At 44.0% G+C, this 13,287-nt stretch overlaps 1 protein-coding gene across 3 annotated transcripts in view; it reads right to left on the bottom strand.

The window, feature by feature from the left end:
- KCND2 (potassium voltage-gated channel subfamily D member 2) overlaps positions 1 to 12,875 on the bottom strand; it is a 455,155-nt gene extending 442,280 nt beyond the window's left edge. Inside the window, exons 1-2 of one of the 3 annotated variants that reach the window (XM_048836176.2) lie at positions 11,854 to 12,875; positions 8,682 to 9,859 (exon numbers count right to left, since the gene is read on the bottom strand). In XM_048836176.2, coding sequence (XP_048692133.1) covers positions 8,682 to 9,796 — 1,115 coding nt within the window. In that variant the 5' untranslated portion in view covers positions 9,797 to 9,859; positions 11,854 to 12,875. The remainder of the gene's footprint in view (positions 1 to 8,681; positions 9,860 to 11,853) is intronic. The other 2 variants (XM_048836174.2, XM_048836175.2) reach the window with 2 other exon arrangements.
- Between the last annotated feature and the right edge of the window lie 412 nt (positions 12,876 to 13,287).

Raw genomic sequence — 13,287 nt, 5'->3', positions numbered from 1 at the left:
GCAGGAGGATCCTTTTGTTCATAAGTTGTCTCATTGACTCCAGTGGGAGTCCAATCAGCTGTAAGGGACTACTCGCATGTATCACTTTGAAGGATCTGGGCCCAGATTTGGAAATGTGGGCATGACCATATATTACAAATTACATAAATATGAGATTATTCATAGTAATATTTTTACAGCATCTTCCATCTTCACAATGGCTTGGATCCTGCCCCTGTTGAAGCCAATGAAAAATCTCCCATTTACTTCAGTGGTGCAGGATCAGGCTCAAATTAAGAGCATGCATACAGAACCCTGGGAATGCTCACACCTCAGGGATGGAGGGTTGTAGCCAACCAGTGCACAGTATGCTACACAGCAATGTGAGAAAGGAAATATTGTTTTATCAAGGACCTCAGAGCAAACCACTGCACTGCTCTTATGAAAAGCGCCTCTGGATCTTTAATAGTCACATAGACAGAACTTGGCTTTTACGATCTCATACAGCCACAATAATATGTTATGATTATTTTATCAGCTTTTAGAAATAGGAAGTGTTAAAACTGCTGCTATTTGAGTATGGGTTTGTAGGGTGCAGATGAACTTTCAGATCTGGATATTTAGACCATTAAGGTATCGGTATCCCTTCCAGAGATCTGGGGATCTCCGCTACAAGCTGCTTCTTATCTCTTGAAATGCCATTGTGCTGGTGTGAAGAAACTAATGTATTTCCCTTTAGCAAGTCTGCAATTTGATGGATCTGAGTTATCTCTGTCTCAAGACACTCTTTATTAGTTAGTATGTATTATTATTTATTAATTACTAGTTACTAATTATCAATTGTTATTATTAATTATGGTTATTACTATTTAAATTGAGCTAAAATCTTTCAGGGAATCTTCCAGAAGCCACATAATTTTATATGTGCTAATGTTTTGATTTTGACCCTATGTCAGTAAGTATATACGTGAAGACTTGTGTCCAGCAATCTCTCTTACGATTCTCACATCTGTTGCACTTCAGTTGTTCTACTTAAAAGGCAGAATATGTTTGTCACCTTAACTGACCCTTATTTAAGCCAGTTTGGGAAAAAATAATATAACTTCTCAATGCACTGTGGTAAAAATGCTCCTTTTTTTGTCAAAATGCTCCTTTTTTTAGATCTATTCATTTAATACCAAACAAGGTGATTATAGAAATATTATTTGGAGTATGAGAGATTCTCATTCATATATTGCAGCCAGAAACGATGTTAGTTAAGCCATGTACTGCAGAGCCACTGATAGAATTTGACCAGTAATTGCGATACAGGTGACAGTCCAAGCATGGTAAGTATTATTGTTTCAGAGAAATGTAACCGAACATAGAGCTATCATTCTAATGCACAGTCTAGGCATTTAAAAATATTTTCTCCACTTCATAAGAAGTGAAGGAAAACTGTTTTATAGACTATGTCTTAAATAAAAATCAGTGTTCTCATTCACCGCCTGATGAATGATAGGTACAGAAATATACAGGATCTTTTCTAGCACTGTGTCAACTTTGCTGTCAGATAACTGATGAAACTTGAATCTGCACCTGAATCTAAATTATGTCTTTGGGTTTGTATTTTATATGTCTTCTTTTAAACAAAGAGTCAGTTTATGACTTATAGAATCCAATTCTCCTCTCATTTTTTTGGGGGTAAACGAGGAGTAACGGGATTATATGGGATAAAATTTCAATAAAATGAGAAACAGGCCCATAGACTTTTATTATTTCAAATGTTTATTATGGAAAATAAATAAAGTAAATTGAGGGTCTTTTCTTGTGTTTATGAAATGTTTTCTATAACAACAAGATTTCAGATGGATTTTGAGCTCTTTTACCAGTTTCTGTATTCAGTACTACAATTTTGTTTCCCAGACAGCTTCATATGTAGCACCGCTATCTCTACTACTGTATTTATAGATACAGTATTTATAGATACTATAAAAATATTTACAATGAAAATGCTGGGAAAAAAACCCTATAAACATGTCTTGTTGGGCAGGGGTACAGAAGTTCACAATGGTTTGAGTTAACTCTTGTGTCACCAGGCAATTTGAAATGCCTGGATTTTTATCACTTCAGTCAAACCATTCATATAGTTCATATTCGCATTACTAGCTGAGGACCGTTCATATGATGGGCTATAATCAATAAATCAGATGTCAGTGGTGATCATTCCTCATGTCAATTTATACACTTACAGGGTACTACTGGCATATATTTTGTTATTGCCACCTCCTCAGCACCAACCCAAGTGTTGTTATTCTTGACTCACAGTAACTACAAGAAAACCAAATTCCATCTGTTTCCACCAAAAGAAGTAAATAAATGAGATTCTCAACAGAAAACTCATCTTCCCACCACATCCATGCTTGTATCTGTGGTAAAGAAATTCATGCTCCAGGGAAACTGCATGAAGTAAACAATGTTCCTTCCCTTTAAGAAATCTGCATGATCTTTTAGTCATGCAAGTTGACCTATCTGAAGAGAACTAAAGCAGATATAATGACTTCTGTTTCCTAACAAGGCACCCAATAGCACAATGCAATTTTAAGCATCTTTTTATTAGCAAATAAACAAAAATTGTTTTCATTGCCACCAAACTGACCCTTATTTTCAAATACTTCATATTTTCTCTGGAGCCCATTTTGAATATCAAGTAACATACTTTGAAGGTGGTTATATTACACTTTGCAAATACATTAGATGTTTTGATCTATTTTTTTCACAATGGGATCTGAATAGCTAGAATACATAAAATGGGAAGGACAGAGTCTAGCACCATCACAAGATTGTACACAAAAATAGAAAAATTCAATTTGAAACAGACTTGAAAAAATATCAAGCATACAAATACTAAAAGAAACAACTAGTTAAGTAAAAATACAGAAATAAGGATCCAATTCTGCAAATCTTTTCTCACATGAATAGCCCTCACTCCCATGAGTAGTCCCATAGGCTTTAATGAAACTACTCATGATGTAGGGGTTTGCAGGATTGTGCTCTCTTTTTGTATTTTTACTTAACTATTGGTTCTTTATTTTTGATATTTGGGTATTTCTGAGCAGACAAAGATCAGAGACACAGGAGACATTGACTGCTTGGAGGTCACAGAAAGAACACAAGATAGTGTGTAGATCAGGTATGAATTGTGCATTGCTGAAGGAGATTATGTGATGATTGTAAAGAGGCAATTCATCAAGAAAAGGTCAGAGAGTGAACCATTATGGGTAAAGATTAGGTCAGGAGAATGACAATGGTGATGAATGGAGGATTTGATCCAGTTCTGGCAGCTGAATGAGAAAGCTAGGGAGAGGACACAAATGAAAGCAAAAGTCAGAGGGGTCTTTCATGTGGAAGTTAAATTTGCCCAGGCTGTGGATAAGGGAGCGGGAATAGAGGAACACAGAAAGCCAATAGTGAAAATCAGAGCTTGGAGGACTATAGAGAACAGCGTTGTGAGGAGAAAAGAACTAAAGGAAGCATACTTCAAGGACCTGAAAGGAATGGGAGGTAAATGATGAAGGTAGGGGATGGAAGTAGCAGGTGTAGAATAGCATTAGACCCATCATCCTATTCCCTGATCTGTTATTTGTAGCTTTCTCATGTTACATCATCATGTCATCTAGTAGACTGTAAACTCTTCAGGGCAGGGAATCTTTTGTAAGATGCTTAGCACATGAATAAATTAATAATAATAATTAATGGAACTGTTTGTTACTTTCTTTTGTACATCTAGTTTACATTATGAAAGCAAAAAATCAATTTCCTCATTTTTAAATAGCCCTCCACAAAGTCTATAATTCACCTATTGATGTGCTATATGATCTCACAAAACTATATAATGTCATGCCCATAAATATGAAGGTACTATTTCATATGCCTGTGTCATTGTTTTTGAACCAGTCACAAAAGATCAATACATTCTTTATTTAAAGCACAATATATAACAGCATATATACATTTGTACAAATACTGCTGTATGATCTACAAACATACACTCCCACTCCACTAAAACTTGGCCCAGGCTTCTCCAGCTCATTTGTTGGCTATAGCAGCGCCAGGAAGAAAACCAGTAAATTAGGGGATTACAGCAGAAAGTGGCAGAATTCAGTCATTGTAGTTGTGCGTGTCTGATAAGCACCTGTGTAAATCTGTCAGCCTCAGTTTCAATAGACCTCAGTTCTTCCTCTGACTCCATTCCTACCCTACAGCTGCTTGTCCTTTGTGCCTCATTTGTGCTGCTGGCCCCAAGCTTCTCTGGTCCTTATTGCCAGCTTGAACCCTCCTCCCCACATCTCTACAACCTCCTTCTGCTTTTCCCTGTGCTTGTTACTCACCTCTGTCTCACTTGTAACCTTTTTCTATAATTAAAACTGATGCAGATGAAACAAGCAAACCCATAACAGAAGGGGGGGGGCAGCAAATTGTGAGAACGGCCAAGGACTTTCATGGTTTATAGAGCCGAAGTAGTAGTATAGTGAAAAATCACTAAAATATTGACTTGAAACTTTAATGCACATTTCTCAGCTTGTTTGTGAGCACGTGTTCTACTCCTAGAACTACATTTCTCCTTTCATTTTTTATTTTATTTTTGGTATAACTACACCTCACGTACAACCCTTTCCACTGTGATATCTGGAGTTGAGGAGAGTTAATAGCTGTGATGTACTTGGAGAACAAGTCTGTACGTGTAGCAATAGTTGAAGTCACTGGCATTCTACAGAGAAAAATGTAATCTGTGTTTTTAAAAGATGGTTTACTTGCTTACCACTTATGCAGAACTGAGAAATATGGCTGTGCTTCCAAGATAACTACCCAAATTGCTAAGGTTGACACTCAATAACGTAGCTATCTCACAAATTGTAAGGACAATATCCAGTCTTCAAAACTCAAATAAAGTTAGTCTATTATTTAGCATTAGCTTTCCTACAATTTTATAACATTTCAGATAACTTGTTGGGCCAGTGATCCTCTAAAATATAAGCAAGTTCAGCTAGTTTTGTTCCTAGGTGAAGAACTTGGTTCATGTAAGACCAGTTTCTGCAGTCCTTATTCAAACAAAACTTCAAATTTAAATTAATGGGAGTGTAGCCCAAGTAAGGGTGGCAGGGTCTAATCCCTAATCCAAGTTACTAGAAAAAATAACAATCAAATTTCACTGATCTTTACTCTTTTTCCCTTGTAACTTTCCTCTCTTTTCCTGCACTTACTCTATCAAACTGAGAAGAGTTCTGAGCCTTTTATGCTACTCAAGTTATACATCACTATTTAACATTTAATCACAATCTTTACGTGGCTAACAAGATATTATTAAAAGGACAACATTATTCAGTTAACATGCTGCTTAAAACTTCTCCAGAATTATGTGTTATCGTAAATGTTAATGGCCAAATTCAGGATGACTGTGCAGCTATCCCCCAAATGGCATGTAAGGGCTAGATTCACAAAGGAACATAGGTGTAGGGATGTTGAATATCACCATGCCTAACCTTTATCACTGGAATTTGCAAAGTCTGAATTCAGCACCTTGACTCCCTGTACAATGAATGAGGAGAGACAGAGTGGGTACCTCAGAGTGGGATTCACACAAGCCATTAGGCTAGGTGGCTCCTACCTAAACTAACCAGCAGGAGGTGCTGAGAGGTGCATGCTAAACCCTACCCCTCTCTCAGAGATAGGCATCTAAGTCCAGCCTGAAGGGAGGCACCTCCCTCTGCTTGGGATTCTCAGCTGCCAACCCTCTCTTGGAATTAGGTACCTATACCATTTTTGCAAGAAACTGGCATGTGGAGGGTGGGGAAAGAGGGGAGGAAATAAATAATGAAAGAGTCATTAGGCCAAAGAGAGCCTGAGCCCCACGGGCCAGAGTCAGCTGATATGGGCCAGCTGTAGATGTCTAATTTCACTGTAGAAAGACCCTGAGAGACCCCACATCAGATTATCCCATAGTCCACTGGCTAGGGCACTCATCTGAGCGGTAGCAGATCCCTGTTCAAATCTCTTTGCCCCTTCAGGTGGAGGGAAGACAAACCACAGGTCTCCCAGGTGAGTCCCTACCACTGGGCTAAAAGTTATGAGAGAGGTGGTCCTCCTCCTTCTCCTTTTTACCCCCACAACCAACCCCGCCTTTTGTGTAAGCTTGCCTACTTGGGACTGATCTAGTAGGTGAGTCCTGAGCATGCTTGCCAGATTGGGTCCCACAAGCAAGTTAGACAGAGGAATGCTTAACTTCCCCCTCATTGTACATTGTGCTGGGGCTTGGACATGGAGACACCGTGTATGTCACTGCAGTTTGTATGCTCAGAGGCAGAAATATAGGTGCCTAAGGAACTTAGGCACTGAGAGAGTTTAGGTGCTATGGAATTCAGCAGTGGCTGACTGGGGGTTATGTAAATCCCCGTGGGACTGATTCTGGGATTTAGGTGCCTAAAGTGAATCTAGCCCCTATATGTACATGTATTTGGAACATGTATTTTGTCCAGCAGTGGTCCTATGCAGCTTCTGCATGGCAGTAGCACAGATAGCATGCACAGGTCTTGTTGCTGGGTCATAGAGATTTACACATGAGAATTATTCCTCCTAATTTTTAGGCCCCTTACCAGAATGCCTCTTTACAGATTCTGTCACAGAACACCTATTAAGTGGCCTCTTGAAACCAATGGGAGTTAAGTACCTAAATCCTTTTGAAAAATCCTACTGTGTTTCTACCTGCATCCTCAAGCACCTAAATCCCTGTAAAAATCTAGCCTAAGTGACTTAGGACCCTAAATCCAATTTTTTTGAAAATTGCTTAGAATCCAAAGTCTCACTAGTTTCCAATGACATTTGGGTTCCTAAATCACTTAGGTGCTTTGATAACATTACCCAGTCTAAAATACTTTTATAATCTAGAATCATGACATAACACACTTCTTATTTATTTTTTCCTACCAGTGCCAAACAGGCTCCTATATCAGAAACATAGACAATTACAAGGTGGACATAAACTGTTAACAACAATGTACTGTTCAGTACCTTGGACAAGTACTACCAACCAATACTGACTACCTTAATTATCGAAGAGATATCAGTTATTATAAGCAAATACAGATCAGCTCCTACATTTGTTATTTCATCTCCAGTGGTAAATGTTCTCAGTGATGTTAATTGATCATGACTGATTTTGCTGAAATTATCGACAGCTTAGATAATAATTAATAATGTAATAGTATTAAAAAACTATGGTAATAAGAGCATTTTACCTAATATAACAACAAATCCTTAATTTGTTACCAATGACAGCTTGTAACACATTTCTGGCATTATACACCGATACCAGAAGACATATGAAATATTTCCAGTGTTTATCTTCATTTGTTATATTGTACTAAAGATAAAAGCTCTGTACAAAAACTGATGGAAGAATACAGCCCTTTTATCTTTAAAGTTTTTTACATGATTTTCAAATCTAGATTATGATAATAGGTAATAAATAAACTAATTCATTATACAGGTTTACTTTCATTTTGGTAAAGTAAAAAAAAGAGGCATGTTCCATAAACCCAGACAATTTAAATAAGATGTGATGAAATGTTTGATTAATGAAAGGATGGTCTTAGTGACAGAGAAAAGTTTTGTCTCTTAATACGCCCAGTCATAAAAGAACTAGAAATTTACAATGAATAAACTCCTATTCAGATTCAATATAATAGCTATTACAACATGCTATATATCACAGAAGTAAGACTAGAATGACAAATTGCCTCCTCAAATTAACCAACCTTTCTAAATCTCTGTTAGCATCACAGAGAAATACATTTCCATGACCTTATCTATAGAATAAACAGCTACAATGACATAAATATCATTTTTAAACAATGAAGTCTCCTAACTAACCACCAAAACTCATTGGATCTTAAATGTCAACTGTGATATATTTTAATTCCAAATTATTGGGAAGTTTAATTTATAACTAGAACAACTTTTAACATATATACTGGAATTAAATTAGTCACATGTTAGTCATACTTTCTCAGTCAGCTTCACAGGCACTTTCATAAGTGTATGTAGGTTGACACATGTCATTCACTTTTGGCCAATTCCTAGTCCCACTGAAGTCAAAGGGAATTTTGCCAGTGACTTAACGGGATCAAGGTTTGGCCTTTGTGAAGTTTAAAGCTTTACTTATGCTTTTGTGAATTCAACTGACTTTATAGTATCCAAGTCTGTTTCTATATATCACTTTGGTTCAAACAAAATGGCAGAGCTACACTGTTTTCTATATGGTAAGATTATCTTGGCGCTTTTGTTAATTGCCACTACATTAGCAAATATTGTAAAGGATCTTTCTAGGACTTATATCACATCATTAAAGACCCACTGACACCTCCTGGAGACTACAAAAAATACTCTAACTGTCCCATCTGCAAAAGCAAAGAGTAAAGAAACTACATATAATTTTGATTTTGTAATAAATTATTTACGTTTATCCTCTGGCAACACTTTTACACCTACCTATTCACATGGGTTTAAAATAGAATGTATAAAGCACCCACTTGTGTCTATAAAGTTTTTGTAACAAATACTGGTACTCCCACTTTTTCTAATGAAGTTTTTAAAATCAAACTTGCTCTTTTGTGACAGTAAAGTTGTTAAAATGTTGGCCATTGCCAAAGCAAATCTGCACTTACCCCAGCGTTGTCATAGTGACGATGGTGTACCAGAAGGCCGCAGGGATACTGGTGAACTTGCTGGACGATGAACCTTTCTCTGCATAGAACATGACCGTGGCAAAGATGATGATAGCCATGGTCAGTGAGAAGAGGAGAAAGCCCAACTCCGAGGCACAGCTTTTTAGCGTGTAACCCAGGATGCGCAGCCCCTGTGAGTGGCGGGAAAACTTAAAGATCCGGAAGACACGGAAGACACGCAGTGTCACAAAGGCCCCACTGACATCCTCGTTATCTGTCATCACCAGACCAATGTAATAGGGCATGATGGCCACTACATCAATAACACTCATGACACTGCGCACAAACTTGTAGCGGTTGGGGGCTGCCACCAGACGCAGCAGATACTCAACAGTGAAGATCATGACACAGGCAGTATCCAGGCAGAAGAAAGCCACAGCATAGCGCTCCCCACAGGGCAGCTCCTTGATGCGACCAGGGTTTACCCCACAGGGCACTGTCTCCACCACATTGGCAATGACAGAGATAGCAATGAAGAAGCCAGTGACATAGTAGAAGACCAGGGCCAGTGTACTTGTGTGTGGATTTTCGAAGGCCCGCCACATTCTCTCCCGAGTTGTCATGGAAGGCAGGGAACTCTCAGCCGCATGATCCTGATCTGCATCATCCTGCAGGCGCTCAGCATTCTCACGTCGGCGATCCTTGTACTCCTCATAGCAGCAGTCACCTATGATCTCAGGGATGATGCCAAAGAAGGCCAGCTCCTCGTCGTAAGCTGATATACATTCTTGGCGGGGGTAGTGCAGCTTCCCTGTACGATAGAAGTTGAGAATGTGACGGAAGATGTCAGGATCCCGGTCAAAAAAGTACTGCTGTGTCTCTGCATGGTAGAAGAAGTCCCGCTCCGAGCTGCCCAGTAGTGTATCAGGGTAGCGCTCCAGGGTGTCCTGCCATGTCTGGAACTGGGTACCACTCACGTTCAACACAATCAGAGAGTCCTGGCTTCGCTTTCTCTCCTGCCGGGGAGCAGCTGGCATGGGATTCGTGGCCACTGGCATCCATCCTATGGCTGCCGCCCGCGCAAATGGCAACCAAGCTGCTACTCCTGCTGCCATGGTCCAACCTGCTAGTGCAGCTGCTGCTGAGGGATCACTTCAGAGCCAATCTAGGCTTGGCCACTAAAATATAAATTTTTAAAAAATGAATAAATAAAAATGCTCACACAATATCAAAGTACTGAACATTATTATTCATTTATTCATTAGTATTAGTATTTATTTAAAGACTTGTCTTGTCTCCTCCCTTTTCCCTCCCAGTGGCTTAAGATAATAAATAAGAGTATTGGGAAATTCATCATGCACTGGTGTCCAAAAAAACCTCACCCTCCCTACCAGCTGGTTCCTGTAAAGAAAGGTCCGTCTGTTGCATACAGACACAGCCTGCGAAGGATGTGCACCCAGCAGCCAGCTAGGGCCAGCCACCTGGAGCTAGGGGAAGATCTTTCTGCCCTAGCGATGTGCGCCCACCCCGACTCTCCGCCCACCTGTTCCTGCCGGAGGAGCCAGGCAGCTGCCGCTGGCGGCGGGATGGGCGCAGGAGGGAGGCGCTGGCAGCCGCGAAACAGTTCCCAGCCGGGGGCTACCGCAGAATTTCTCCCCAGCCCCTCCCGCTCTGCACAACGCTAAGTGGCCCGGCTGGAAGGGGAGTGGGCAGGCGAAGGCGGCCGCCCCTTCCCTATTCAGAGCCCCAGCGCGACGTCGGGACTGATCCCCCCCCTTCCGCCCGGTTGCTCCTGGGATTTCGGCCCTGGGAGAAGGGGCAGGGGGAGCCCGCGGCCGGGGGAGGAGCTCAAGGCGACAGCCTTAAACTTCACGGCAAGTTTTCTTCCAGGAAAACACGCTGGAGCGGAGAGTGACGCGCGGGGGAACCCCCGACGGAGGGGGCGGCTGCCTGCTGGCGAGGGGGAAATCGGGACTGGGGTGATGGGGCGGGGTCCAGAGCCGGGAGGAGAGAAGCGCAGAGCCCGGGGAGAGCCAGGGGGCGGGGGGGTCAGAAGGGCCCCGGCGCAGGGGACTAGCCAGTGGGGCGCTTAAGCATCCAGGCGAAGGAGCGGTTGGGGGGAGGAGCCTGCCGGTTTATGGGGGGGCTGGGGCGGGAGAAGAGAAGTTTGGGGAAAGCCGGGGTGGGGCTGGGGTCGGGGAGGGAGAGACGTGTGGATGCGTTACAGTGACTGTGGAGCTTGGAGGGGAGACATGGGTTTTGGAGTCTGGAGTGAAGCGCGGGTTGGGTGGGAATAGAGGTTTAGGGGGTCTCCGTAGTGCAGGGGGGTCAGCGAGGGGCGGGGGTAAGAGGCGCCCATGCTGAGGCTAGGGAGGCAGGGGGATTGGGGGGCTCCATAGTGCAGGGAGGGGGCCATGCTGAGGCAGGGTAACCGGGGGTCTGCACAGTGCACGGAGGGCGGGGCATGCTGAGGCTAGGGAGGCAGGGGGCTTAGGGGGTCTTCATAGTGCAGGGAGGGGGCCATGCTGAGGCAGGGGAATTAGGCGGTCTCCCTCGTGCACGGAGGGGGGGCATGCTGAGGCTAGGGAGGCAGGGGATTAGGGGGGCTCCATAGTGCAGGGAGGAGGCCATGCTGAGGCAGGGTAACTGGGGATCTGCACAGTGCACGGAGGGGGGCATGCTGCGGCTAGGGAGGCAGGGTTACTGGGGGTCTCCATAGTGCACGGAGGGGGGGCATGCTGAGGCTAGGGAGGCAGGGGATTAGGGGGGCTCCATGGTGCAGGGGGGGCATGCTGAGGTTAGGGAGGCAGGGGATTGGGGGGCCCCATAGTGCAGAGAGGGGGCCATGCTGAGGCAGGGTAACTGGGGGTCTGCACAGTGCACGGAGGGGGGGGCATGCTGAGGCTAGGGAGGCAGGGGGATGAGGGGGTCTCCATAGTGCAAGAGGAGGGGGCCAGGGAAGGGATCAGTGAGCCTCGTGTGCGATTAGGGGGAAGGGGGCTCGCGGTACGGACTGTGTCAGGGAGAGGTTTGGAGCGGGACCCGAGGCTGAGGGAGCCTCCCTGGTTCCCCTGGCCGGGTGCAGTTTGCCGGCTAGAGGCAGGGACCCCCCCAGCCCCAGGCTCGGCTCGGCTTACCCTCCCCCGGCCCGGGCGCAGCCCGCGGTACGTACCTGGCAAAGTCTGGCCAGAGCGCTCACTTGCATAGAGACTTTTTTTTCATCCGCGGGGCCCTGTCGGGAAAGGCGGAGAGACGGGAGCCACTGGGAAAGCCAGCCCCGAGCCCAGGGGCCAGAGCTACCGGGGCTTCCCCCGCCGCCGCCAAGCACCACCAGCAACAAGTTCCAGGGAGGGGGGGAGGAAGCAGCGTAATCGCGCCTGGCAAGTTAATGGAGCGCGTCTTTCCCGAGGAGCGGAGCTTGCGGCGGGGTGGCCCCTGTCAGGAGGGAGTCGCGCCGCTGCCCATGCCGCCGGGCGGCTGAGGGGCTGCAGATGGCCGCGGACTGGGTGGGGAGGAGGCACTCGTGAGGCAGAGGGCACAGCAGGGCTTCTCTCTCCTGCCCCTCCAGTGGGTGGGCCATGCCTCGCAAAGCTGGGAGAGGAGCGGCTGCTGCGGCGGCTGCAGGTTGTTATTTTCCAGGCGGCTGCTTCTCCTTTCCGCTCCTGCAAATGCCACCGAAGGAAGCAGCCAGGAGAGGTGGCGTGAAGGAGGAGGACATCGATCCGAGAGAGGAACAAAGAGAATTACAAATCGTTACACGCCGGGTTGCGGTGCAGGCGAGAACACGGGGTGGGTGGGTGTGTGTGTGGCTCGTGTCCGTGCGGCTCAGTCCACCCCCTCATTGGCTGCGTAATTAGTTGACTGCTGCCTGGGGCGGAGGTCAAGCTCTGGATACGATTTAGAAGAGGCAATTAGGGTGATCTCTTTGAACTGCCAGTTCCTTGCAACAAAGGGGAGAAATTAGTTGCTTAAGGGAAAAAATCAAATTACAGACTGGAAGTGAAGTGTTGCGAGACTTTTTAATAGCAGCTTCATTCCTCTTTGTAGTTCCCATCGCATCCCTTATCCAAATTGCTTTTCTAGCTTTCAAGAAAGGCGATCGGTGGGACGGGTGCTGTGAGCATTTTCATCCTTCTGTCCTTTCTGTTCCCTTTTAAGACAATCCACCCTTTCCTCATCACTAGGTGGCGTGTGGATGACGAGAAGTTAATTCCTCACCTTTCCTAAAGCGGCCCTGCTGCAGGGACTGAGGGAGAGAAGCAATCTGCACCCCACTAATCCTTCTTATTAGAAGATCTAGTTACAACCAAAATTACCAATGGGGAAAGGAATTGTCCAGTGATTATAAAAATCCATCGGGTTTTTATTTTGTAATATCTACAGTAATTTTTAAGGGTGTGGCTTTTTTAAAAATCGAGATTGTAAATTTAAGAAAATTGTGCATCTTTCAGTAAAAAGTACAGAGGTTAGTGATATGATTTCCTAATTTTGAAATGCTATTTACTAGTATCCTGTAAGTGAAACGAATGCTTTGTATTTCAGAATTAAAATGCTTAAAACAATCAGTCTTTTTCACTGAGCTTACAAAAAGGTGGTTATTTCTCTT

Source organism: Caretta caretta, chromosome 1 (genome assembly GCF_965140235.1).
Source record: "Caretta caretta isolate rCarCar2 chromosome 1, rCarCar1.hap1, whole genome shotgun sequence".
Classification (NCBI taxonomy): domain Eukaryota; kingdom Metazoa; phylum Chordata; order Testudines; family Cheloniidae; genus Caretta; species Caretta caretta.
The sequence above is the reverse complement of the archived record's forward strand: the minus strand, read 5'-3'. Positions and strand labels throughout refer to the sequence as shown.